General features: G+C 35.6%; 1 protein-coding gene across 1 annotated transcript; it reads left to right on the top strand.

Annotated features, from left to right (window-relative positions):
* The first annotated feature begins 1,387 nt into the window (after positions 1–1,387).
* On the top strand, positions 1,388–23,528 carry LOC129261219 (acylglycerol kinase, mitochondrial-like). The gene is made up of 12 exons (XM_054899278.2): positions 1,388–1,422; positions 2,071–2,150; positions 5,823–5,898; positions 7,045–7,268; positions 8,027–8,096; positions 8,843–8,925; positions 9,713–9,773; positions 10,505–10,637; positions 14,047–14,147; positions 14,534–14,601; positions 17,587–17,677; positions 19,155–23,528. The coding sequence occupies exons 4-12, from the start codon at positions 7,051–7,053 to the stop codon at positions 19,281–19,283; spliced, it is 954 nt and encodes a 317-aa protein (XP_054755253.2). The 5' UTR covers positions 1,388–1,422; positions 2,071–2,150; positions 5,823–5,898; positions 7,045–7,050; the 3' UTR covers positions 19,284–23,528.
* The last annotated feature ends 4,374 nt before the right edge of the window (positions 23,529–27,902 follow it).

The raw sequence follows: 27,902 nt of genomic DNA, 5'->3' as shown, positions 1-27,902 counted from the left end.
CATCAATTTCTGCAAATGGGAGAAGGTAAGTATCGTTTAAATTTACAGATGAGTTATTGATGGTTTCATCTTTATTCAAACTTGAGTCTATTATTACATCATTCGACATCATTAACAAGATGTAACAGGACAAGAACACAAAATCTTCACAAAACACAAATATGTGAAAAACAATTGACAAAAGGTAAAATACTATTTCAATCACTATCTGTTATTTATCTTTTAGAGTCAGATAATAAACCGACTGATATAAACCAATCTGAACTGGAATGCAACAGCATTGATTTTTCTCTCAGGTTACAGATTCTCCAAGTCTTTTTTTCTGTGATTGGTTTTACGAATTGACTTTCCATTCGTGGTAGTTAACAGGACTACGATTCGTCCATCAGAGGACCAAGTTCCATTGACCTTTGAGTGTTTCTTCGCAGCCCACAGAAGTTCCTTGTTTGTAGTCCTATTGCCTCCTCTATCCCCATACCAGTACCTTTCAGTTTCCTCCGTGCACGCAGGACACTGTTTCGGATTGGGTATGAACAAAACTTGGCAATAATGGCACGCGGCTTCTTGTTCTTCTGATTGATGCCTGCAGATCCAGAGTCTGAAGTTGGTTTATCACTCCTTGGAGCAGCACAATGCGATCTATTGAGATCGTTTACGGTTAGATGGACACCAAGACGCTCAGCAGCTGTTTGACAAATAGCTTCATCCATATTTTCTAATCCATTCTCCTTCACACCATAAAACTTTAGACAATTGCGGCAAGAATATTGTTAAAATGAGATATGATATTTACGGAATATTGGATGGCATTGAGTGGATGCGAAGAAATATTGTTCTTCAGCAAGTAACAATATTTCATCCCACGAAAATTGGTCATCCAATATTATTATTATTATTTAGAAATCCCCACAAAGCCAAACAAAGTAATGAAGCAAAACCATCATTTATGGCATTCCTGTAAATCATGAGCATGGGCGCCTGATTATTGTAATTTAAAAATCTTTAATAAAATAAAGATGCGCTAGCGTATAATGCAAGCGCATTTGAATTCAATAAATCGATGCTCCTTTACCACACCTGTCAACTAATACACAATACAATTTCATTGTGACATAACAATAGGTTCACGCGCACAATCATTTATTAACCAATGATAAGCTTGTGGGCGGGGCAAAACATTAATTTTCTCCAATATTTTCAATATTGGATGGTTTCCATAGGCATGCACGTTAAAAATCACTTAATATTTTGTCTCTTTAAAACAACCTCGCAAGACATCAAAAACATCTGCGCCTCTAAAACCCTACATCCAAATAATATTGTGAGTTATTCCTCTTTGTTGCCTTTATCATTCTGTTTGTTTGTTTTTATTCAATCTTTAGGGCAAATCTGTTGAGAACAGAGTACTGCAAACAAGCACAGGTAGCTATGCATTGAATATTATGATCTATTATAAATATTATTCACAGTCAGTTGCAACATTTGATAGTTTCATGACAGAACTAATCAACTAGTGTACTTTGTATGTATTGTGAGCTTTAAAGGTTTGCATGGTGGTAAGACTGAATGGAGAGTTTTTTTATAACACCATGTAGGTTGGTCCTTAAAAGGACTGCTGGTTTATCTTACTGACAGTAGCTCTGAAAAGAACTGTTATCCAGGACATTTCGAGCAGATAAGCGTTGCTTGTCGGCTATGTACATTGACAAAATAACTGAATGAATTTCAAATGAACTCTAAAAAGGGGTACATGTATACATGTAAAAATCAGTGTATGACTTTAGGGGATTGGGTGGTCAGTCAGTTGGTTGGTCTGTTACAGTACATATTTTACATTTCAAACCATTTTCTTAGTTTTCACCAAATGCTCATGAGACTGATACATGTACAAATTGGTCACAAAACATTTTTTTCTTTTGATGGGTTGGGTACTCGCTCTATTGCCACAAAAAGACAGATGGCAATAAACTGAGCTAAAATGCTACATTCTCGCTGGGGTATTATTATTTTCTTCAGTGGTATTTCGCATTGACATTAATCACATGATATCTTGATGTTCTGTGATTATAGGTGTATGGACAGCAACTGGAAAAGACTTTTAGCAAACCTGTCAAAGCAACTGTCTTTCTAAATCCAGCTGCTAGAAAAGGGTAAATATTATTTGTTATACAATCACTTTATAAATACTTGTATTTATCTGAGATGGTTCAACCAGCTCTCATTGGGTTTGTTTTTCACTGTTCGCTAGGTCATTTTATTTCGATTATTTTTCTGATATATACCCATACTTGGTGGCACATGTTGCCAAGATAATGGTCTGCATTGTCAAATCATGGTTCATTTCTTTTTAATATACTAAATACCTATTAAAGACCCTTCATTTTTGTCTCACCTGCATAGCAGAGTGAGACTATAGGCGCCGCTTTTCCGACGGCGGCGGCGACGGCGGCGTCAACACCAAATCTTAACCTGAGGTTAAGTTTTTGAAATGACAGCATAACTTAGAAAGTATATGGACCTAGTTCATGAAACTTGGCCATAAGGTTAATCAAGTATTACTGAACATCCTGCCTGAGTTTCATGTCACATGACCAAGGTCAAAGGTCATTTAGGGTCAATGAACTTAGACCATGTTGGGGGAATCAACATCAAAATCTTAACCTAAGGTTAAGTTTTTGAAATGTCATCATAACTTAGAAAATATATGGACCTAGTTCATGAAACTTATACATAAGGTTAATCAAGTATCACTGAACATCCTGCATGAGTTTCACATCACATGACCAAGGTCAAAGGTCATTTAGGGTCAATGAACTTTGGCCGAATTGGGGGTATCTGTTGAATTACCATCATAACTTTGAAAGTTTATGGATCTGATTCATGAAACTTGGACATAATAGTAATCAAGTATTACTGAACATCCTGTGCAAGTTTCAGGTCACATGATCAAGGTCAAAGGTCATTTAGGGTCAATGAACTTTGGCCAAATTGGGGTATTTGTTGAATTACAGCCATAAATTTGAAAGTGTGTTGGTCTAGTTCATAAAACTTGGACATAATAGTAATCAAGTATCACTGAACATCCTGTGCGAGTTTCAGGTCACATGATCAAGGTCAAACAGGCGCGTAGCCAGGGGGGGCGGTGGGGGCGGTCGCCCCCCCCAAAACGTCCCAAAAAAGAAAAAAAGGAAGGGGAAAAAGAGAGGAGAAAAGGAAAGCGAAGGGAGGAAGGGGAAGAGAGGTTGCTTTGTGGGTTTTTCTTTTCATTCTTTATTTTTCTCTCAAAAGAATTAGTACCTTAACGAAACTCCTTCACTCTCGCTCTAAATTTATATATATATGAATTTTGCTTCCGCGCTTCGCGCGGTCAAATGACAATATTGCAGTTCTCCTTTCCCTCACCCTTTCTTTAACCCTGTCTTTCCACCTCGGTTATAGGGCTAGTGCGTTCCTTGCTACTTAAAGTTAAAATGTATACATTAGGGCATGGAATTAGAGTAAGATTAGGCCGAATTATATGAAGTTGTCTTTTTTTCCTTCAAATTGATCACGCAACATTCCGCACTTCTGGTCGGGTCGGCTCCCGGCGGGTAAAATCTTTATATCAAATGTTGCCGTCACCCCCATATAGGCAACTTCTCCCGCTTTAGCTTGTTAATAAACATTCATAATTTTGGGGTAAACAGGTTCCTAATTGAAAAAGAGGAAGGTATAAAATTCGTGTCGTATTAAATAAAAAAGTACAATATTTTTATCAAATTCGATGAAACTTCATGTCATGTCTCAGTTTGAAATTTTGAAAGACACTTAAGTTTCTTAATTGTTCAAATGCGAGCGCTTCAGGATGAGTCAAAGAAATTATTATTTTTATAATATAATTTCAATAAATCACAGAAGCTTCAACTTTTTGCGCTCTATTTTCCTTGTAATGAAGTTCAATAATCTTAGAAAATCAATAGAGCCGATGGGGGTATTGGAGATATCTGCATTTGACGTAACGTCCGCCCTTAGAAATTTCAGAGTTTCATTGCTGTGCGCGTGGAGGAATGTCTTCCTCCCGGCACCCTTCTTCTTCTCTGTTTTGCGAGTTAAAAATATGCACTGTCGCTAAATTGTTTGTAATCAAACTTTCCACGGGAATTCAATATACATGATATAACTAACTTGATACCCTTTTCCCGGGACCCTTTTCTTAAAAAACAATTGATAAAACGCTTTAGCTTCCGCGCTTCGCGCGGGGTAATTGTTATTTTAATTTCCTCCATTTATCCCTTTTAGTGCGTTCGAACATATCACAATCACTTTTCAAATCAATGTTCAAAATCAGAATATAGTCAACTGAATTGGAGCTGACGACAAGAGAGACGGCTCCTTTTCATTTTAATTTATGAAACACCGAAAACTCCCCCTCCCTGCACCCACCCCCTAGGGAGCGCGCTTCGCGCGCTCTGTAAGTGTTGGCACGCTTCGCGTGCATTTACCGCCCCCTCCAAAATGAAATCCTGGCTACGCGGTTGAGGTCAAAGGTCATGTAAGGTCAAAGAACTTTGGCCACGTTGGGGGTATTTGTTGAATTGCCATCATATCTCTATAAGTGTATTGGTCTAGTTCATAAAACGTGGAAATAAGAGTAACCAAGTATCACTGAACATCTTGTGCGAGTTATAGTAGTTTTCAAAATCAGCACTGCTGCTATATTGAATCGCGTGATGCAGGTGAGACGGCCAGAGGCATTCCACTTGTTGTACAAAAAATGTACTTCTATATAAGATACATGGCATGGTCATCTAATATGAGGAAATTAATGCAATGGCTAGACTCTAACTGGTACATAATGATCTAATGAAAAGTAGTAGCAGGGTCAATCACATCTTAGGTATACAGCAGTGTGTTGCTGTTCTCTGTGCCTACTGCTGTACCTAGTAATGGTTAAAGTGCTAGCAATCACACTATTGCATATCTAGCATGTGAGTAGCTGGTATGTAAAGTGAATGATCTTCAATCTGGACTTGTAAAGGGCTTTGTAACAGCTTTTACCACTACAAGTTGTGTCTGAAATGCAGTTTTGTGATTTTCTGAGAGATGTTGTTTTATGTTGCCCACCAGTGTGACAGGTTGAACAGTTTTGAAACTAACAAGCATCTTACTTTTGAAGGCCTATATGCTGGTTGCTCTATTGCACTTTTCTGCATTTGGTCAATATGCATTTCTCACTGTAACAAGCAAGCCAAACATGCAAAGGTGTGACTATACAGTGTATTAGTTATCCACAAGACCACAACAATTTTAGTATAATCAGTGGTGCTTTACAACTTGAATACATTTGCCTTCTAATATTTCTGATGCAACACTCATAGAGCTATTAAATTGACTATCTTATACATGTAGCTATCTGTCAGTGAGACAACTGGACCCCGACTCGTACCTAGAGTTACGATCGATCCAATCAACCACAACTATGGAGGGCCAGCAACGTCATCTAAATTACAGATTTTTCAAAATATTTTCTAGATATATGATGTATATACATACATGTACATTCACTGTTTTCTTGACAATTCAGTATGCTTCTCTTTGTTTTCAAAGGACATTGTACAAATTTCCCAAAGAAAAAATTATGATATTGATGGATTTCCATATACCTGAGGTTGGTCGGATCAGTCATGACTCTCTGTAAGACAGGGCCCTGAAGCTTTCTAGAATTGCATTCATTTCAGAAACTGATTTTCCCCTTGTGCGTTGGTTGTAAAAGATAGATTGGTGTCTTGCTCAAGGAAAATAAATTGCTGCTGCTCAAGAGGTTCTATTTTGTATGCTTTCAGGAAAGCCAAGAAGCTCTTTCAGAAGAATGCTGCCCCTCTTCTTCATCTTGCTGGGATTGATGTAGAAATCATACAGGTATGACTTTCAATGGCACAATATAAAAGTCTTTGAAAAAAAGAGGGGGGAAATTCTATTCAGTGGGGGAAAATAAACTAAAATCAGTTTAGAAAAATCTTCCACTGACATCTGTAACAAGATGAGAAAGCTCTGAAAGTTTGAAAAATGTAAATTTTGTATGGTGACGTTTCTTTGAATTGATGGATTAGCAGTCATTTTAAAGCATGCTGCATTTATTTTGTTACAAAATATTAATATTTTCTCCATGACCTTTCAAAGTGCAGTTTGTCTCCTTGACTAAAAATATGTTGAAATCACAAACGAGCAACATCTTTATAATGGTAAGAAATTAAAATTGTGTGTACAAGATTTGTACCGTAGTTTTGCACTTTATTTTCCATTTTGAAACAGCATTGACGATTTGGGGCTCATTATAGAAAGCAAATTTAGACTTTTCACACTTTCAAAACTTTCCCATTTGATAACCAATTTTGATTTGTTTAAAACAAGTCTGATATGGAAAATATTTTTTAATGAATTGCTTACAAAACTATTTGATTTTTATTTTTTAATTGCGATCAAAATTAAAATCTTAAAAACACATGCAATTATTTCAGTTTCAAAGTACAGATCCAACAAATATTGTGTTGATTATTTCGGCTTTTACTGATCAAACTCAATAAATTCTTTGTAATATGATCTGAGTAGTGTTGCCAATGATTTCCATTGAGAAAAAAAAACAAAATGTAGAAAAACAAATGAATACTTCATTTAAAAAACAATGGAAAATAAATGATCAAAGTTCATCCCAAATTTTTGAAGTGCTTTTATCCGAATCTTACAAAGAGTCTGTCAATAAAAATGTTAAGCAGTTTCAAGCTTTATAGTTTATTTGTGCAAACCTGTGATTTTTATTAATGAATAAGCATAATTAATTAGTTCTAATTTTTTTCAGAAAATATGGCTTTACATTTTGTAGATTATGCCAAGGCCTGCATGCATTCAAATGTGTGTCATGATCGCGTGGCCAAAGGCGAAGATTGCGTGAGAGAGGGGCTGATTCATCCCCTGGTCTTGTTAGGCATCAAACAAATCCATTCTTTCTAAGGTTAAATACCTATTTGAATTGTGTTTTTGAAGTTCTACATCTGATGTTGTTTGCAGACCTCAATGGAAGGAGAGGCGAAGGATTTAGCGGCATCACTGGTCAAGACGGACATTGTTATCATTGCTGGTGGAGATGGTACCGTAGCTGAGGTCATCACTGGACTCCTTAGAAGAGATGATGAGAAAGTGGTCAGTTCCAACTGGACATTGGGTATTATACCAGTTGGAGCTACAAATTCTTTAGCTAGGATTTTATATTCAGAGGCAGAGGCTGATGTCAGGTATTTACCATTAGACAGTGTTTTGGATTAAGTGGTATTGGAAAGCTGAGAAAAAAAAGACATTAAGCAAATGATAATTGTTTGCAATTGTGATGTTTTGACAAACCTTGGATTTTGGATTTAGTTGTATTGGGAGCTAAGAAAAGAAAGACAGCAAGAAAATGATAATTGTGTGCAATTGTGATGTTTTGACAAACCTTGGATTTTGGATTTAGTTGTATTAGGAAGCTGAGAAAAGAAAGACAGCAAGAAAATGATCATTGTTTACAATTGTGATGTTTTGACAAATCTTCATTAGCAAATTTGATGTAGCAGACCAATTCAACATGAAGGGCTTGATTCATAAGGACTTTCAACAAGAGTGTTGTCAGTAATATGACAAAGTTTGTGTAGAACAGAGCAGTTCCGTTGCAGTATATGTCAATAGGGGTGCCATGGTCTAGCGATTATAACTCATTTTTCAATCTGAGGGACGTGGGTTCTATCCCAAGCCATGGTGTGTTTTCCTTCAGCAAAACATTGTGCTGCACTCAACCCACGCGAGGTGAATGGGTACCCAGAAAAAAAAATTTGAATGCATGAGCACCTGGATGCAGCACTGCTAAAGCTGGGGTAATGATAATAACTATATTGTAATATGCAGTTGAGTATATACACATAGAAATCGTGCAATATAAATATACACTTATTATGATTAATGTAAGTAGAAAGAGTAATGTTTTTGTGTGTAATTTGTTTTTGTATTATTATTTTTTCAGGTGGATGTGTAATTCAGCTATGGCAATCATCAAGGGTTCAACCAGACTTGTAGATGTCATGTCAATACAGGTGACTTTACTGTGGAAAATTAATGATTTGATTAATATACAGTGCATAACAAATGAAGGTAGACTGGATTCAGACAGCTAATATGAAAGAATCATTGAACATTACAATTTACATTTACCAGAATATACAAGAGAAACTCCTTATATTTACATTACCTGTACCACTGACACCATGCATGGCTGAATATATTAACTTGGAAGACAAGTGATGAAAGAGGTACTGATTTCATTTTTTCTAAGTTTTGGTGAAATGGGTGAAGCAAATGGAAAACTGATGAATCAGTGAGCAACCTTTTCAGCCTTGCATTCATTAACAAATACACACATTGTTATCAAAGTGGTGAATATAGAATCATGGGATAAATTATGTAGATATCAAAATGATTTGATGATTGCAAGGAAGATTTGGATCCTGCTTATGATGATGCTTACCCCTCTGTCATATGTGCTACGGCGGCTGTACGGCAAGTCGAAAACAGCCGTTTTAACATTTTTGTACCAGCAACATGTACATATAATAGGTGGATTGAATAAAAATGAATACAACAGCTGAATTCGACTTGCTATACTGCCACCGTAGGGTAAATGCGACTAGCATTATTGTCATGCGGGTGAGGAGGAGGATGATAAAAGTAAACAATGATAAGTTGTGATAAAGATTATGATATCGATAATGATTCCATCCATTGACAGGAATGAGGATGCATACATTCATATAAATCAATGTCTTTCAAACTGAATCCCCAGGATGAAACTCATGGACGCAAGTCTTATGCCGTCAATAGTATCCACTGGGGTCCGTTACAAGATGCCAAGGAAAAAGCCGCAAAGTAAGTTTCATCTGCGCAGTCCTTGTGGAAAAAAAAAGTAACTTTACTTTTGTACAATGGTTGCAATAAGATTTTATTACCTGTCAAATGAAAAGCCCAAGGTGTCAGAACTTTATATCAAATGGAAGGATATTTTATATCTCTGAAAAAATGATTATTGAAGCGTTACAGTTGCGCTTCATTTTTTGCTTGGGGTCTATCGCCAAGATCTCAAGGGGAGGAGGGGGGGGGGATTAGCTAGCCTCCTTCATGAATCATTTAGAGAAATTTAACTGCAGAAATTGGTAGATGATGTCTGGGGAGACGTGTGTGCCTATGTTCAGCGCAAGCTTGCGGTCGATGACCGAGATCTCAATGGGGTGGAATCTGCCATCCCCCACTTCCTGATTAGCATTATGATAGCATATAAATCATGTTCTGATGTGGAACAAAGTTTGAACTTGCCTGTCTGAACATTTCAAAATCATGCACATGAATGCACATACAAAATCTTGAATCATTATCTTTTCTTTTTTGTTTAAAATCCCACCTCTATAAACTCATTTACTCTGTGGCCAAGAATAGTTTAAATTTAATTGCACATTATGATGTTCCTGGTTTGTTTTTTGTTTTATTTTGTCTGCATTGTGCTGTGTAAGCTTATCTGTTATCAACCACAAATATGAGCTTTGTTTATTGCATTTTTTCTGACACCAATAACTTGCATATCCTTGCCATCACAGTTGATATCATTTGTGATACTGTATATCCCAAAGTTGCTTCAATTTTGTTATTCTGTTTGTTGCAGATTTTGGTATTTTGGACCACTAAAACATAGATTCAGCTATCTATGGGCAGGATTAACTAAGGTAAGCTGGTTTATTTGTGAGTCACACATTTGTATATACTGCTGTGTATTGATGTGCTATAAACCAGATGAACCCATTGGTAAAGCATTGGTAAAGTGTCAGTATTAAATGTGAACTATACTTGAGTTTCATCAAACATTACAAAAGCATAGTCATTCAATTCGTTTTTTTACCCATCAGAACTTAAGAATGGACTTTTTCCCTGCTGTTAGAATTTAAGTCTAGTGCCCTCTCTCAGTAATGCTTGTTTTTTTTTTTTCAAAATAGCTATTTGAGCACTTACTTCACATAATCAGTAATTTGGTATAAGAAAGTTACTGACAAAGATCATATCATGAAATTTTCATCCCATTCCATGCTTGAAAAGGTGCTTTATATAAACAAGACAAATTTATGCAGATATTCTGTTTTGATCAGGCACGTGGTCAAAATAAATTCTGATGACAAAATCTGTAAATTTCTCCAATAAAATACACTTTTAATTTACATGTGTATCCTGTGCACCACAACTGCTTTGGGGCATGTGTATTAATATAATCTAGCAACGAAATGGTATATTGACATGTACTTTTGGGGGATTTTTCCAAAACTAAAGATAGGTGCATGAAGGAGATGGTAATTCTTCATCTTCATAAAGACATCACTTTCATTTTAACTTTTGTCCAATCATTTTTTTCGTCATGAAAATTTCTTAATGAAGATAACACTTATACCCCAAATGAACATGATAGGAGTTTCCAGCCCAGGTCAAGGGTCATGTGTCGTATGGTCAGCCAAAGGAGATCCCTGAAGAGGTCATTCCAGAAAAGCTATGGTGGTGGACAAGATTATTCAATAGACTCTGGCCCAAGCGTATAGAACCAGGTTAGTCTATTGCAGTCTTTTGTCTCTATGGAATATTTGGGGAGCATATAATGAAGTGATTATTTGTTAAAAGCTGTTGAAATAATTTTATGTGATTGGCCAAGAGTAATAAATCTTGTAGAGCATTTTTCATGAAGTCTTCTCAAGGGAACCATAAAGCATTACATAATCAAAATTAGGACTGCCAAGGTGCTGTTCTGTGACAATTACCACAGTGTTGGTCATAGAAAACTGCTTCCTAGCCAATAAAAACCACAGATTTTATTCATTTCATGAAATGGTTGGTGCCTTTTACCTGTTATGTGCACATGGCTTTTGATCATTCCATAGGACAATGTTAAAGGGCAAGGGTCACCCCCAACAAGTTGAGTTGAATGAAAAGAGGAAAATTGAACAGACGTAGCTATGAAAATTTATTCAAAATTGTTTGTTGAAGCTTTCCTTATTTTAAACTTGTAATAACAGGGTAGCCATACCTTGCATTAACATGACTTCCGTTTTCCTGTTATAAAATGATACCATTTGGAAAGGCAGAAAGTCCGAGTTTCAAAACCTTATTCATGACCTGGCTAGGAATTGAACCCATGTTTTGTTCATGAGGCAAAGGCTTTACCACTGAACCACCATAGTAAAGGCTATAAGTATCACATTCGCTGGAAAAAATTATATGCCTGTATTGCAGTTGCCAATTTGAAGAATAAAGTGTCATAATGGAGTTATGTTCCTATAAACCATGAATTTTCATACTGTTATTACTCTCCATAATGGAGTTATGTTCCTATAAACCATGAATTTTCTTACTGTTATTACTCTCCATAATGGAGTTATGTTCCTATAAACCATGAATTTTCTTACTGTTATTACTCTCCATAATGGAGTTATGTTCCTATAAACCATGAATTTTCATACTGTTATTACTCTCCATAATGGAGTTATGTTCCTATAAACCATGAATTTTCATACTGTTATTACTCTCCATAATGGAGTTATGTTACTATAAACCATGAATTTTCATACTGTTATTACTCTCCATAATGGAGTTATGTTCCTATAAACCATGAATTTTCATACTGTTATTACTCTCCATAATGGAGTTATGTTCCTATAAACCATGAATTTTCTTACTGTTATTACTCTCCATAATGGAGTTATGTTCCTATAAACCATGAATTTTCATACTGTTATTACTCTCCATAATGGAGTTATGTTCCTATAAACCATGAATTTTCATACTGTTATTACTCTCCATAATGGAGTTATGTTACTATAAACCATGAATTTTCATACTGTTATTACTCTCCATAATGGAGTTATGTTCCTATAAACCATGAATTTTCATACTGTTATTACTCTCCATAATGGAGTTATGTTACTATAAACCATGAATTTTCATACTGTTATTACTCTCCATAATGGAGTTATGTTCCTATAAACCATGAATTTTCATACTGTTATTACTCTCCATAATGGAGTTATGTTCCTATAAACCATGAATTTTCATACTGTTATTACTCTCCATAATGGAGTTATGTTCCTATAAACCATGAATTTTCATACTGTTATTACTCTCCATAATGGAGTTATGTTCCTATAAACCATGAATTTTCATACTGTTATTACTCTCCATAATGGAGTTATGTTACTATAAACCATGAATTTTCTTACTGTTATTACTCTCCATAATGGAGTTATGTTCCTATAAACCATGAATTTTCATACTGTTATTACTCTCCATAATGGAGTTATGTTCCTATAAACCATGAATTTTCTTACTGTTATTACTCTCCATAATGGAGTTATGTTCCTATAAACCATGAATTTTCATACTGTTATTACTCTCCATAATGGAGTTATGTTACTATAAACCATGAATTTTCATACTGTTATTACTCTCCATAATGGAGTTATGTTACTATAAACCATGAATTTTCTTACTGTTATTACTCTCCATAATGGAGTTATGTTACTATAAACCATGAATTTTCTTACTGTTATTACTCTCCATAATGGAGTTATGTTACTATAAATCATGAATTTTCATACTGTTATTACTCTCCATAATGGAGTTATGTTACTATAAACCATGAATTTTCTTACTGTTATTACTCTCCATAATGGAGTTATGTTACTATAAACCATGAATTTTCATACTGTTATTACTCTCCATAATGGAGTTATGTTACTATAAACCATGAATTTTCTTACTGTTATTACTCTCCATAATGGAGTTATGTTACTATAAACCATGAATTTTCTTACTGTTATTACTCTCCATAATGGAGTTATGTTACTATAAACCATGAATTTTCATACTGTTATTACTCTCCATAATGGAGTTATGTTCCTATAAACCATGAATTTTCTTACTGTTATTACTCTCCATAATGGAGTTATGTTACTATAAACCATGAATTTTCTTACTGTTATTACTCTCCATAATGGAGTTATGTTACTATAAACCATGAATTTTCATACTGTTATTACTCTCCATAATGGAGTTATGTTCCTATAAACCATGAATTTTCTTACTGTTATTACTCTCCATAATGGAGTTATGTTACTATAAACCATGAATTTTCATACTGTTATTACTCTCCATAATGGAGTTATGTTACTATAAACCATGAATTTTCTTACTGTTATTACTCTCCATAATGGAGTTATGTTCCTATAAACCATGAATTTTCATACTGTTATTACTCTCCATAATGGAGTTATGTTACTATAAACCATGAATTTTCTTACTGTTATTACTCTCCATAATGGAGTTATGTTACTATAAACCATGAATTTTCTTACTGTTATTACTCTCCATAATGGAGTTATGTTACTATAAACCATGAATTTTCATACTGTTATTACTCTCCATAATGGAGTTATGTTCCTATAAACCATGAATTTTCTTACTGTTATTACTCTCCATAATGGAGTTATGTTCCTATAAACCATGAATTGTCTTACTGTTATTACTCTCCATAATGGAGTTATGTTACTATAAACCATGAATTTTCTTACTGTTATTACTCTCCATAATGGAGTTATGTTACTATAAACCATGAATTTTCTTACTGTTATTACTCTCCATAATGGAGTTATGTTCCTATAAACCATGAATTTTCTTACTGTTATTACTCTCCATAATGGAGTTATGTTACTATAAACCATGAATTTTCTTACTGTTATTACTCTCCATAATGGAGTTATGTTACTATAAACCATGAATTTTCATACTGTTATTACTCTCCATAATGGAGTTATGTTACTATAAACCATGAATTTTCTTACTGTTATTACTCTCCATAATGGAGTTATGTTCCTATAAACCATGAATTTTCTTACTGTTATTACTCTCCATAATGGAGTTATGTTACTATAAACCATGACTTTTCGTACTGTTATTACTCTCCAGAACCTGTAGTACATGATGATGAAGAAGAGGTATTGGAAGAATTGGATATTTCTGCAGTGGAATTATCTGTTTTGACAGATAACAGTGGGAACAAGCGAGAGGTAGGTTTGCTGCTTTCTTTCGGTGTACATGTACTTGTGTCTTGTTTTATATAGATGTATAATTTGCCATTATTGTTAATGACCATTAATACATATTAGTGTAAAGTGCTGACATACATTGACTAGTGCAGTAATGTAGCTTGGAAATGGGTTATCAGTAACTTCATAAGTAAGCATGGAGATCTTTTACTTCACTCTGCATTGCCATGGCAACCAATGAAGCTCATAAATCATTGTCTAGATAGTGTCAAACTTTCTGATGCTCAGCAGAAGGCAGACCATAGAGTGTGGGTAATAATTGCCAGGGGAAAATCACATTTCCTCCCTTTAAACTATTACTTGAATAGTGTAAAGGCCTGTTGTCTTTTTTAAATGATTATTTGTAGGGATCACCTGCTTTGCAGCTTAGAATTGGACCTGAGGAGTTTTCAAGAACAGATTTCATGAAAGAAGGGTATGTTGACATTTTTAAAGTTAATACATTCAAATATCAGGGGCCCGTTGCATAAAGAGTTGCGTTTAAACGCAAGCAAAAAAAATCAATCGCAAGTCCCAAATGAGTGCGGTATATTGGTTGAAAATCAAGTTGCGCATGATTTTTAGAGTTATGATTGATTGCAACTCTTCTGCAACGGGCCCCAGAACTGCCAATTAGTAGGAATTTTAAAGGGAAAGTCACCCTTAATAGGATTTTTCCTCGAGAAAAAGGATTTCTGAAACTTAAAGGAATTATTTTTTTTTATGTTTTTCAAAATTGAAAAGAAAAAATTTGATTTTAAGCTTGAAAATATAAAGAATATGATTATTTTTACTATTAAGGTTGTCAGCTCTGAAATATGGATGGTGTTGCCATGAATTGTATTGAGTCAATCTTAGTCTCAAAATCAAGTACATGTAGGTACTTTTGTTTTCATTATTCCCTTAGATGGGACAGACCTATAGAAATTCACTATGGCAGGCAATCATTGCCATTATTTGTTGTCTGTCTGCTAGGCCTGTTTTGAAAGTCAATTTTTGATGCACGTGTACACGGCGTGTTTTTCGGTCGTGTACACGTTGTAAACACTGAGAGCGAGTTATGTTTTCAGTGTTTCCGACACTTTGACACGGACCCGCATCAACATGTCAATATAATATAAAAAGGGGTCTATATAGCCTAAGTCGCGGTTTTAAAGCTTACCTGAGAAGTCAGAAGTATCAACCCACAAAAATTGGTGCAATTAAAAAGTTTACTCAGCTTAGCAGCGCATTAAATTAATAAAGAATGCAAAAGAAAATCAGTGCAGGGCCCTAGCTAGCGCCGACGTTCGTTGGATGCGCATTTTGCATACTGTACCGTACATGCATGCACAGATCGCTACAGAATTAAGTGTAACTGAAGTTATCGATTGATTTTCATTATTTTATTGCCAATTTGAGGAGCGTTTCTTCGTAGGCTTGTAGCACATGTGTACGAGCGTATCAACACGTAACTGTAGCAATGATCGCTGTCGCAATTGATAATTCTCAAATTGGCTCTGAGTGTGATTGAACAACGTTTTCGAGCTTTCGAGACCGGAGCAGACCCATTTCGTGGTACAAAAACTTGAGTCTCCAGAATGAATGTGGATTAAATCGGCGATTTTGGAAGTAAACTTACTCTAGGTTAATTGAAATATATTGACATATTAGTGATTAAAACATGTGCAGTGTCTGAGAATTAAGAATTAATGTGAGGCTGTGAGCTTGTTCACTGACTTTACAGTCCCATGCAAGCTTTATGCAGATGCTACCGTGTACACGGTAATGGAATTTAGTACATGTGCACTGACTTGACCGTGCGTGTACACGTGTACCCGAAACGGGCCTACTGTCTGCATACAATATCCATCATGAAATAGGCCAATGAAGTAATAAAGGAGAGGCAATGAAAGGAGTCTCATATAATGCTATGCACTCAGTTTTATTCTTACATGTATCAGAGGGCAAAAATGGTTCAAGAAAAAAAGTTAAATGCAGGATTGCATGAATAATTTGCCCTATTGTGAGTGGAAGCAAAATTTCAGATTATGCAAACAATGTGTTTATGTACCTATTAATCAAAGAGACTGGTGCTTCCAATAGATTCAGCTAGGCTTTATTTTACATGTGTGCATACCCAATGAATGGTTCTATTTGGTAGATGAGGTAGTTCTGTGGCTCTTGCATTATTTAAACCGTGTTCAAATCCAATTTTAAGTGAGCAGTGATGATTTCAAGAGAATATCTTTTCAATAAAGATTAAGTATTATAATGATCAGCATAATAAATTTTGACAAAGCTTTAAGCAAGCCAAATTATTAATATTGAATCTTAATTTAAAAGTGCAGTGTTGCTAAAAAAATCTCCATATTGTTATGTTGACTTTAAGAAAAAAGACAAAGTTGTCAAGCTTATTTTACACATTACTTAGCAGTTGATAATTTCCAACCACAACCACATGTCTTTATACATGTATGCCAATACAGTTTTGTTGGATTTCTTTTTTTGTTTATTACTGGAAACTCTTTTTTTTTAATAAACTAAAATAAATTTGATAAGATTGATCAGGAGTTAGTATCAATTTTATGCTGTTCATTAATAAGTCTCGCTGGGTTATTAACCCTAACTAGGCCGGGCTTTTTTTGCTGTTCTGTGGCCGGGGGGGGGGGGGTTGATTCAACCCCCCCTGAGATCTCGGCCGCCGATCGCGCGAGCGCCGGAAAATGTAATCTACAAGGCTGTATGGTAAAATAATGAGATTTTATTTTATATGAATTGATTATGCATAATAATTGATTATAATATAATTGATAATAATTGATTATGCATTTATGCATAAATCATACTTCTTGCTCTTATTCACTAAATAAAGCTCCTAGAATGCTAATTTTTGGTAAAAATATTCTTTGTAGCATTCTCAACAATCGCAATTGAAAAAAACTTCGGTTTGGAAATCAATTTCTTATGTATTTTATTGTTTTATGAATTTCTTATGTATTTCCCTGTTTTTCAACCTTTTGTTTTTCTTTGTTTTTTTCACCAGATTTATTGCACAACCTTTTGATGCATAATTATGCTAAAATCAATTGATTTCAGCTGTTTAAAGTAAAAATAATCATATCTTTATGAATAAGATGAGAAAACTCAATTTGCATTGACTTTGTACACAAAATCACGTTTTGGAACAATTTTTGGTCTGACATGCACTTACGAAATGTTGTGTAATTTCGGAACCGCGTACCCGGGCGTCGTAAATTTGGTCTCAAAAGATGCGTGAGACTTAAAAGTATAAACTCTGTGAGTGGCGCGGTCAAAAAAATTTGCGCGGCGGAATGATCGCAGAAAATGTTGAGGGGGGTTGATTCAACCCCCCGGCCTGTTTAGGGTTAAGTCATTTGTGAAACATCTGGATTTAATGTTTTCTTTCTTTGTTATTCAGTTGGTCTAGATTACAGGAGGATAGCATGGAAACGTTCAAGGTGACTGATATTGCTGCAGGAGAAGTACATCTTAGGCCTAACCTAAAAGAGGTACTGTTAATCTGTGCCTTATTCATCATAACCATTGGAGGAAGGGTTGTTCTCTGTTACACATAAAATGATGGAAGGGTTCTTACATGGTTCGACTAACTTATCCAACAAATCCTACACAATTTGAAAAAATACCTCTGCCAAGTGCAGTCCATAATTTATGCAACAATCCTACCAGTTGCATCACATAATGAATGCTACTTGTAATATTATATACCTCATACTAAGATTATCTCTGATTGGTCAAAACTGTGCATCATGTGAGGCGGTGCTTTTCCATCTGTCATCGTCTCAGGGGTTTGACTTACTGTACATTTCTTCTATCAAACCCTCTGATGGTACTCGTAACCCCCGAGGGCGGGGCCACAAGTTGTGTTTCTAAGCGCGCATCTACATGTAGCTGGCTCGAGCTAAATGGCTGCGCTACTGTTGCTCGGTCATCATGTACGCGCAGCCAAAGGTGCGCTGGCTGGCAAACTGGATTTATCGGTTGTCCTGGCCACCGTGCAGCAGAGCAGCTCCAGGACTGCAGCTCGTTTAAATTTAGCAATCAAATTGAGATTAGAGTTACACTAGTGGTCCTGAAATTTAATCGATTGGGGATAGAGTTATGTGATTATCGATGAGGTATATAAAACAAATATGGACTGCTCTGTATTCGGATGACAGTGAAAATCATCACTCCATCTGTGATTTTCATACGGGCAGGTATGAAACGCACCTCAGGAATGATAATTTACACAGTCATCCTCATGCACAGTCAATATGTGTATACTATATTCCTTACATTGTCCCATTAGCTATTTTACTTCCTGTAGCTAAAAATGTGTGGGATGTCTTTTGTTGAGATAGCGAGTTGCTGTCTCCACTGAATGTCACTTTATTACAGATATTTTAGGTTTGTTTGTTTGTTTTTTCGTTGGTCAGCAAGATATTTCTGAATAGAAATAGAATTATGCTGTGATTTCAGTATATATGTTGAAGGCACCTCGACACTGTCCCAATATCAAGTGCTGTGTTGGAGATAGAACTGTATGAAGGCATGCCTGTATGCTCAATCTTGCACAAAAAACCCTCTGCACTCTGTATATGTACAGTGCATTTATTTACACATTGGTTGAAGTTATAGAGTGCTCCCATTTTCTTCATTGAGTGTTATCTTGGCTCCCACAGTTTCATGTATGTCAGAGATGGTTTATAGACTTTTAAATACGGAAGTATCAGGGCAACCATTTTTTTAAATATCAAAGGCACAAAGACTTTGACAAAATACAGTAATTTTTATTATTATTATTATTTTTTATCTCAGATTCTGCTTGTATAAAAATCAAGTAAAGCTGGGGTAATAATAACAATGCACCTCAGATTAGATTACTTCGAGATAGGTTGCACAATAAATGCCTATTATTATAAATTGAATGACAGGGTGGACATACTACATGTAACTCATTGTTGTCCTGTTATTATCATTATACAGGCTGAGGAATCCTGGTATACCATTGACAACGATAGGTTTGAAGCTATGCCCGTTGTCATCAAACTTCTTCCATCCAAGCTACGATTCTTCACTGATGCTGCTTTGCCGCAGGAAACCCTTACCAGATGACACCTGCTAGTCTGAAGTAATGTTGTACGGACCGTGGGACTATGCTATATAGCTGTACACACAAGTACCCATGGCCCTGTGCATCACATGTGTAAGGGCAATTCCAGTATGTACATCTGAACCCTTTTGTGTGTGATCATTCTGAACTGATCCTTCTTCACCCTGTGCTTCATATGAAAGTTCATGAAGTGAAGTGAAAAAAAAACTGAGAATTGGATATATAAGGTTGATTTCCATGGTTAAGGTTGCTGTTGGGCGATCACTGATATCATGCAGTTTTATCTGCATAAATGCTAAAACAAACGGTTATGTATGAGAACATACATTTATTTACATGTATGTGCGTTCATAGCACCATCTAGTAATGGCATAAATCTGTATAAAAACTACAACTCGGCTGATCATGAGTTTAACAGAGCTGCCAACTATTAAGAAAAAGTCATGATTTTTACAATTTTTAGCTCATCCGGCCCGAAGGGCAAGATGAGGTTATGCCGTGGCCTGGCGTCTGTCGTCCATCCACAATTTCAAAATGCTACTTCTTCGCCATTTCAAGTCCGATTTCAATTCTGTTTGCTTTATATGATAGCACTAGGTGGGGGATTCAAAACTTCTACACAGAATTTTGAAATTCATTAATTATGCTAATTTATGCACATTTTTCAAAATTCACAAAAAATGCTTCTTTATTTGTTGACCGATTTTGAATTTTTTGCTTCCATCTGGTAGAGCTTTATGAGGTTCACCAAACTCTACACAGAATTTCGAAATTTTGACTAGAACAATTTTTAGGCTAATTTATGCGAAATTAATTTATTCATATTTTTAAAAATTCACCTAAAATGCTTTTTCTTCTTTAATTGTTGACCGATTTTGATTTTTTTTCTTCCATCTGGTTGAACTTCATGAGGTTCACCATACTTTTACACAGAATTTTGAAATTTTCAGTAGAAAATTATTTATGCTAATTTATGCGAAATTTATTCAGAAATCACAGAAAATGCCTCTTCTTTATTTGTTGACCGATTTTGATTTTTTTTCTTCCACCTGGTAGAACTTCATGAGGTTCACCAAACTTCTACACAGAATTTTGAAATTATTTAGTATAAAATTATTTATGCTAATTTTGCGAAATTTATTCATAAATCCCAGAAAATGCCTCTTCGTCTTTATTTGTTGACATATTTTGATTTTTTTTCTTCCATCTGGTAGAGCTGCATGAGCTTCACCAAACTTGTACACAAAATTTTGAAATTTTCTCTGGAAAATTATTTTTGCTAATTTATGCAAAATTTATTTATAAATCATAAAAAATGTTTTTTCTTCATTTGTTGATCAATTTTAATTTTGTTTGCTTAATATGATAGCTCGAGGTGGTGATACAAAATTTCAACACAGAATTTTGAAATTCATTAAATATGCTAATTTATTCATGTATTTTCAAAACTCCCAAAAAATTACTTATTTATTTGTTAATTGATTTTGATTATTTTTGTTCCATCTGAGAGCTACATGAGGTTCACCAAGGTTCTACACAGAGTTAAGAAATTTTGACTAGAAAGTTGTTTATGCTTAATTTATATGAAATTTATTCATAGATCACAAAAAATGCTTTTAAGTCATTTCTTCATCAATTTCAATTCTTTATCAATTTATGTCACCAATGTAAGTGTCAACTGGGCTGAAATTAAAATTGTGTTAAATTTCGTTGCGAGATGCCGGATGAGCTCCACATCATTGATGTGCTAGTTATGTCAAATTATGCCATTATGCTTTTGATCTTAATTATTATGCTTTTGAGGTAGAATAGGTATGTACACATTCGATAAACATGTGGTAATGCACTGGCTAAATTTACTTGCCTGACTAGGTAAGCTAGTGCTTCACAAAAGTTATGTACATGTAACACCCTATATTAATATTCCTGACAACCATCATAGAGGATTGACAAAACTTGGCTTTTATGCGCCACATTTTGCATCTAGTACCTCCTTAGTCCTATAGGAAATTTACAATCCTTCATAACACGTATGAAATGACTTTTATATCAGAATCATTACTTTTGAGCTTCTGAATGACTACATATTACTTTTAAGATTGCATCTCTGCTTTATATAGATTATTCTTAGGCCAACTTGGTACTTTTCACCATTCAAACATGTTATCATGCCTGGCTCACCTCTTGCGTTATAGGCTTGCATTCAGCTGAGGATTACATGGAGGCAAACAATAGTAGTAAAATAATGGCAACATGAAACAAGCTAATACAAGGTCAATATGCAGACTAACACAAAAGGCCTTACATTCTGGCTCGCTAGATGGAATTTTGTTCAAATGTTCTTAACTGATCGCAACCAAATCCATTCAAGCAAATAAGGGTGGTTATGAGGAAATGAGAGTAAGGATGCGCGAGGATGAGCAACAACAAGCAATAGCGGGCGGCTTATGTAGGCATTAACTCAGCGTTGGCGATTGATTCATCTCAACTTCCCTCGCTTTAGCTTGCATCAACTTGCTTTACTGTGCACAACTCTTGTGTGACTGCTCCTTAATATTTTGTTGCGAAGTATTCTGCCTGAGGCCGAGTATAGATAATATTAGTTAACGTGACAATGTGCAGCTTGAAATGCAAACGTGCGAGTCTGGCTTTAACCCTATCTAGGCCGGGGTATTTTGGGAGTTCATATGGCCGGGGGGGGGGGGGGGGCCTCCCAGGGCCCCCCTTAAGATCTCGGCTGTTGGCCGCGCGATTGCGCCAAAAATTGGCACTCAGGTTGTCTTGGACATAATCTACAAAATTGTATAGTAATTTATTTCATGCAAATAGCTATTAAGTGATTATGCTAATTTATGCGTAATTAGTATGCAAAATCATACTTTTCCCTTTAGCTCCCTAAATAATGCTCCAAATGTTCTCATTTTTGGTTTGGAAACTCTTTTTGGTGTTTCTAGCAAGTGTAAAAAAAAAGATTGTGATATCAGATCAATTTCTTATGTATTATATTGTTTTTTGCAATTTCTTATGTATTTCTTTGTTTTTTGGACCTTTTGTTTTTCATTGTTTTTTCAATGAAATTTGTTTGGGACTCTTCTGAGATCATAAACAGCATAAAATGAATACATTTGGACCAGCAAAACTAAAAAATAATCATACATTTATGATTTTTGGTTGAAAACACAATTTGCATTGACTTTGTACATGAAATCACGTTTTTAAGCAATTTTTGGTCTGACATGCACTTACATGTTGCATTATTTCAGAATTGCGTACCCGGGTGACGCAAAACTGGTCTCAAAATTTGCGCAAGACTTGAAATTAAAAAGTCAGCGAGCGGCGCTGTTAAAAAATATCCCGCGGCGAAAATATTGCGCGAATCGTTGAGGGGGGCCTTTGAGGCCCCCCCCCCCCCCCCCCGGCCTGGATAGGGTTAAAATAGGTAATGTTGATATCCAAGTATGGAAATGAATTGTCTTTTACTTCCATTTTCCTTTAATTCTCCATTTTTGCTCAACATTTGTCTGTTTTTCTTCCAGTTATCTATTTCCCTCCACCGTCTTTTGGCCAAAATATTCCACTCTATAATTTGTGTCCTAACATTTCACTCAAATTTTTTACATTGAAGTGGAATATATCACGATAATGAAAATGGATTCAATTATATGTACTCATATTTTTATCATGAATGCAGAATATGTGACCGTCTTATTATTCATTATTATTTCATTAAACATTTGGCTTTATTCATTGAAGTCCTTATGGTCAAATCTTCCACTCCTGCACAAATTATCTCATGAATCGCAAGTTTTTTTTCTGGAGGAATTAATTGTTTTGTCATCAAAATATTATGAAAATAATTTAGTTTAAAAAGTAAAATTTCCTGTGCAAAACACTTTATATTTCATCAAAATCTGATAACAAATAAAGAAGTTCTCGAACTTAAATCAGTTGCAATCCCATACTTTTTTCATTCTTGGTAGACAGAATTTGAATATATGCAATTTGACATGATGAAATATAAATGAATAAGTGGGAATGTGACATCAGCTTGCTCATTGCATGAAGAAGTGCATGGAACTGTTTTGCTATTTTTTCCACAAGATGTCATCACTTTGTTTTTCCTTGTCCGATTTGATGAAATTTTCAGTGTTTTGTTTGTCTGATTTACCTACCTGTTAAAATGTTTTTTTTTCATTATGGCAAACCTTTGATATGAGCCATTTTTCTTATAAAAATATAACAAGATACTTTCTGTGCTTCTCACAATGCCATTCTTGATTTCTTGTACCCATTAATTAGGTCACATTCACATCTCTTGAAACAAGAAAACCAAAAAATGTGTGAATAACAAAAGAGAAGAACAAAGTTAAAAAGATGAATATGAGAAGGAGGTAGGGAAGCAGGAGAGGAATGAAGAGGAGAGAAGGTAGAGGAATATAGGTATAAAAGGATAAGGATTGTGAAAGCATGAAGATGAGTGAAAGGAAGACAAAGCAGATAAGGAAATGAGGATGAGAAATTAAAGGAAAAGAAAACTGAAGAACATGACTTGTTGATTACCTTTGGAAATGGTAAATGTCAGAGGATATCATGAGAGGTGAAAAAGAAGTATTTGATGTAAACTTTGCTCCTGTCACACACACTGGCTTTGCCAACAGGATATGCTACAAATACTTTTGCGAATGCCGGACGAACAATTTCGTACCATTTATTACTATTAGTCCGGGTTATAATTGAGCAAGGTGCCACACGGAAAAGGAGAAATTTTCATATAGTGTTTCTGGACCAGTTTTTTACGCTGAATATGAATATATGAGGTAACCAGGCTGTATCCTGAAAATTAACCTGCGCTTTTTTCAAAATGGCCGCCAAATTTTCAGAACATTTGAATTTTCATACATAGATTTTGACATAAACATTCCATTGCCACCAAATTAGTATCATATGAAAGACAAATAAATTTCCCACAATTTGGTACCATTTATAGGGGATAAGTAGGTCATTTGGCTGAGATTTTAAGTAGAAAACTGCATTTTTTTTGTCATTTTTTCCCAAAAATTGAAAATTTTGCAAATACATGATTTTACATAATTCTAAGAACAATGAATCAATTACCAGAAAACTTCACTGATATACTATCATCGTTTGAATGAAATTACAACTCTGTATCATTCTTCTTAGCAAATTTATAAGGTATCAAACTTGAATACTTCAATTTCCGAAATGTCGCTTTTTGTATACATTTCCATAGACTAATACGTATAACAAGTTAATATGTATAATGTATAGGTAAAAATTAAATGCAATTATCTCCTCTCTTTAATCACTTGGATAGTTAAGAGTAGGCTTTTCTCTATCAGCTACATAAAACAAAATGTTGGCACATCAAGGCCTAACACTCTCATGGGGTGGGGGTGTCAAAGCCCCCCCCCCCCCCCCCGGCTATATCATGTTGTATATTGCCTATTTGTTGGAAAAAATCACTGTTTTTTGGAGCACCCATTGAAGCAAAACAGGCATTTCTACTTTACAGTACAGCCACTTTGATTGCTTTGAAACCAATTGGAATGGAAAGAGTAGGCTTTTTTTCTACCAGCCAGCATCCAAAGAAGTGGCACATCGAAGCCTACCCCTCGAGGGGGGGGGGGGGGAGCTTTTGCTTAATATTGCATATTTATTTGAAAATTCACAATTTTGGACCCAACATTGAGGCCAAAGAGCGTTTTGTGCTCTGTTGTACACCCCATTTTATTGATTAATTGAAATCACTTAGGAAAGAGTAGTTTGTTCTACCAGCTACATATAAATAAGCACTGGCACATCGAACCCTAGCCCTTTTAGGGGCTGTCTAAGTCACCCCCTCCCCTCTATATTGCCGATTTATTGGATATTTCACCATTTTGGATCACCCATTGACGCAAAAGTGCGTTCCTACTGCAGCCAATTTTATTTTGTTGCAATGACGGAGAAGAAAGAGTCGGCTTTGCTCTATCAGTTACATATAAAGAAGTGTTGGCAAATCGAAGCCTATCTCGTTCAGGCGGCTGTAGAAGTTACCCCACTAATTTTTTCGGTATTTGGCTATTTGTTGAAAAGTCACCATTTGGAGCCCCCATTGATGCAAAAAGGTGTCTCTGATATATAGTTCTGCCACTTTTTGCCTTGAAACCACTTAGAGAGGAAATAATAGGCTTTGCTCTATCAGCTACATAATTTTGTGCTGGCAAATTAAAGCCTACCCCTTCTGGGGGCTGTAAAAATCAGCCCCTCACCCCTTTGCGTTATTGCCTATTTATTGGAAATTCACCACTTTTGAGCCCTCATTGAGGTAAAAAGGCATCTCTGATATATAGTTCTGCCACTTTTACTGCCTTAAAACCAATTAAGGAGGAAAGAATATGCTTTGCTCTATAAAGAAGTGCTGGTACATTGAAGCTTACCCTTCTGGGCAGCTGTCAAATCACCCCACCCCTCTTGCATTATTGCCTAATTATTTTAAAATTCACAATTTTTTAGCCCCCATTCAGGCGATATGCACTTCTGCTGTATAAAATACCCAATTTCTCTTTCTTGAAACCACTTAGAGAGGAAAGAGTAGGTTCCCCTCTTTCAGCTATATATAACGAATTGATGCTATATCAAAGCCTGACCCACTTCAGGGGACTATAGATGTTACCCTACTTTTTACTATTTTTGCCAATTCATTGGAAAACTCGCCATTTTGGAGCCCCCATTGAGGCAAAAACGTGTTTCTGGTTTAAAAGTAGTTTCAAGGCGGTAATAGTGGCAGAACTATATATCAGAACCGCCTTTTTGCCTAAATGGGGGCTCCAAAATGGTGAATTTTCCAATAAGTAAGCAATAATGAAAAAGGGATAGGGTGATTTCAACAGCCCTCTGATGGGGATAGGCTTTTATTTGCGAGCATGTCTTTTTATGAAGCTGTTTAAGCAAAGCCTATTCTTTTTCTCTCCAAGTGTTTTCAAGGGTGAAAAACGGCAGAAACATAATCAGAAATGACTTTCTGCCTTAATGGGGGCTCCAAAGTGGTGATTTTTTCAATAAATAGGCAAAAAATGCAAAAGGGGTGGGTGATTTTGACAGCCTCCTGGAGGGGGTAGGCTTTTATTTGCCTGCACTTCTTCATAAGTGGCTGATAAAACAAAACGTATTATTTCCTCCCTAAGTGGTTTCAATGCATTAAAAGTGACAGAACTATATATCAGAAACGCCTTTTTGCCTCAATGGGGGCTCCAAAATTGTGAATTTCAAAGGGGATGGGGGGGGGGGTAATTTCGCCAGTCCCCTGAAGGAAGTAGGCTTTCATTTGCCTGCACTTCTTTATATGTGGCTGATAAAGCAAAACCCATTCTTTCCGCCCTGAGTGGTTTCAAGGCAGTAATAATGGCAGAACTATATATCAGAAACGCCTTTTTGCCTAGATGGGGGCTTCAAAATGGTGATTTTTTTCAATAAATATGCTATAATGCAAAAGGGATGGGGTGATTTCAACAGCTTCCCGGAGGGGGTAGGCTTTTCTTTGCCAGCACTTGTTTATATGTAGCTGATAGAGCAAAGCCTGATATACTCTTTCCTCTCCAAGTCATTTAATTGCACGAAAATGAAATTGGCTGACACTATACAGCGTGTCTCTAAAAAAAGTAAACCCAACTTCAACGGCAAATTTTCAGAAAACTTAAAAATATTTACACATTATTTTTTCATGGTTAGATAGTCCAATAAGTCCTCTGTCCAATTATATCACTTAGGTTATCTAACTCTTATGCATGACTGAGCATGATTCAACTTAGTGAATGGGTGTCAAATCATCACTGTGGCAAGTTTTTTCTTGTTATTGTCATGCATTCAAGGCCAATATGAAGTTAAATGTTTGTCACATGTTAGGCCTATGATTACATAACAACTTCAGCAAAGGTTGTTCCTAACACAGGCACACTTCACATGCTTTCCAAACATGGTACAGTTGACAATTGAGCAGAGAGTATTCCTGGTAACTCGATACCAGGAAACAAGAAGTTTCGTGGAAGTTCAAGAAGCTTTTCGGGTGCAGTTCCCCGAGAGACAGCCTCCGACAAAAGGGCCATCTGGTACAATGTGAGAAAGTATGCTGATCACGGAACCAGTTTAACTTCAAATAGGCCTTGAATGTATGAAAATAACAAGAAATAACTTGCCACAGTGATGATTTGACACCAGTTCACTAAGTTGAATCATGCTCAGTCATGCATAAGACTTAGATAACCTAAGTGATGTAATTGGACAGAGGACTTATTGGACTATCTAACCATGAAAAAATAATGTGTAATTATTTTTTAGTTTTCTGAAAATTTGCCGTTGAAGTTGGGTTTACTTTTTTTAGAGACACACTGTATAGTAGAAACGCACTTTTGCCTCAATGGGCGATTCAAAATGGTGTAATTTCCAATAAATAGGCAATATACATGATATACAGTGGCGTAACAGGCGGGGGGGGGGGGGCGCGGAGCTCACCGGGAAAATTAAAAAAACGGGAAAAAGAAAAAAAGGGGGGAAGAAAGGGAAAGCGAAAGGAAAGAAAAAAGGGGAAAAGGGAAATGAAAACTGAGGAAAAACATAAAAAG

Source organism: Lytechinus pictus, unplaced genomic scaffold, assembly GCF_037042905.1.
Source record: "Lytechinus pictus isolate F3 Inbred unplaced genomic scaffold, Lp3.0 scaffold_19, whole genome shotgun sequence".
In the NCBI taxonomy this organism is placed as follows: Eukaryota; Metazoa; Echinodermata; class Echinoidea; order Temnopleuroida; family Toxopneustidae; genus Lytechinus; species Lytechinus pictus.
This window is presented reverse-complemented; position numbering and strand designations above follow the sequence as displayed.

What these genes read in the sequence shown, in the direction of transcription:
- LOC129261219 (XM_054899278.2), top strand. Translation starts at nt 7,051, where the DNA reads ATGGAAGGAGAGGCGAAGGATTTAGCGGCATCACTGGTCAAGACGGAC. An exon ending in GAGGCAGAGGCTGATGTCAG is followed by an intron (nt 7,269 to 8,026) that starts GTATTTACCATT and finishes TTATTTTTTCAG; the next exon opens with GTGGATGTGTAATTCAGCTA. An exon ending in TTAGGCCTAACCTAAAAGAG is followed by an intron (nt 17,678 to 19,154) that starts GTACTGTTAATC and finishes ATCATTATACAG; the next exon opens with GCTGAGGAATCCTGGTATAC.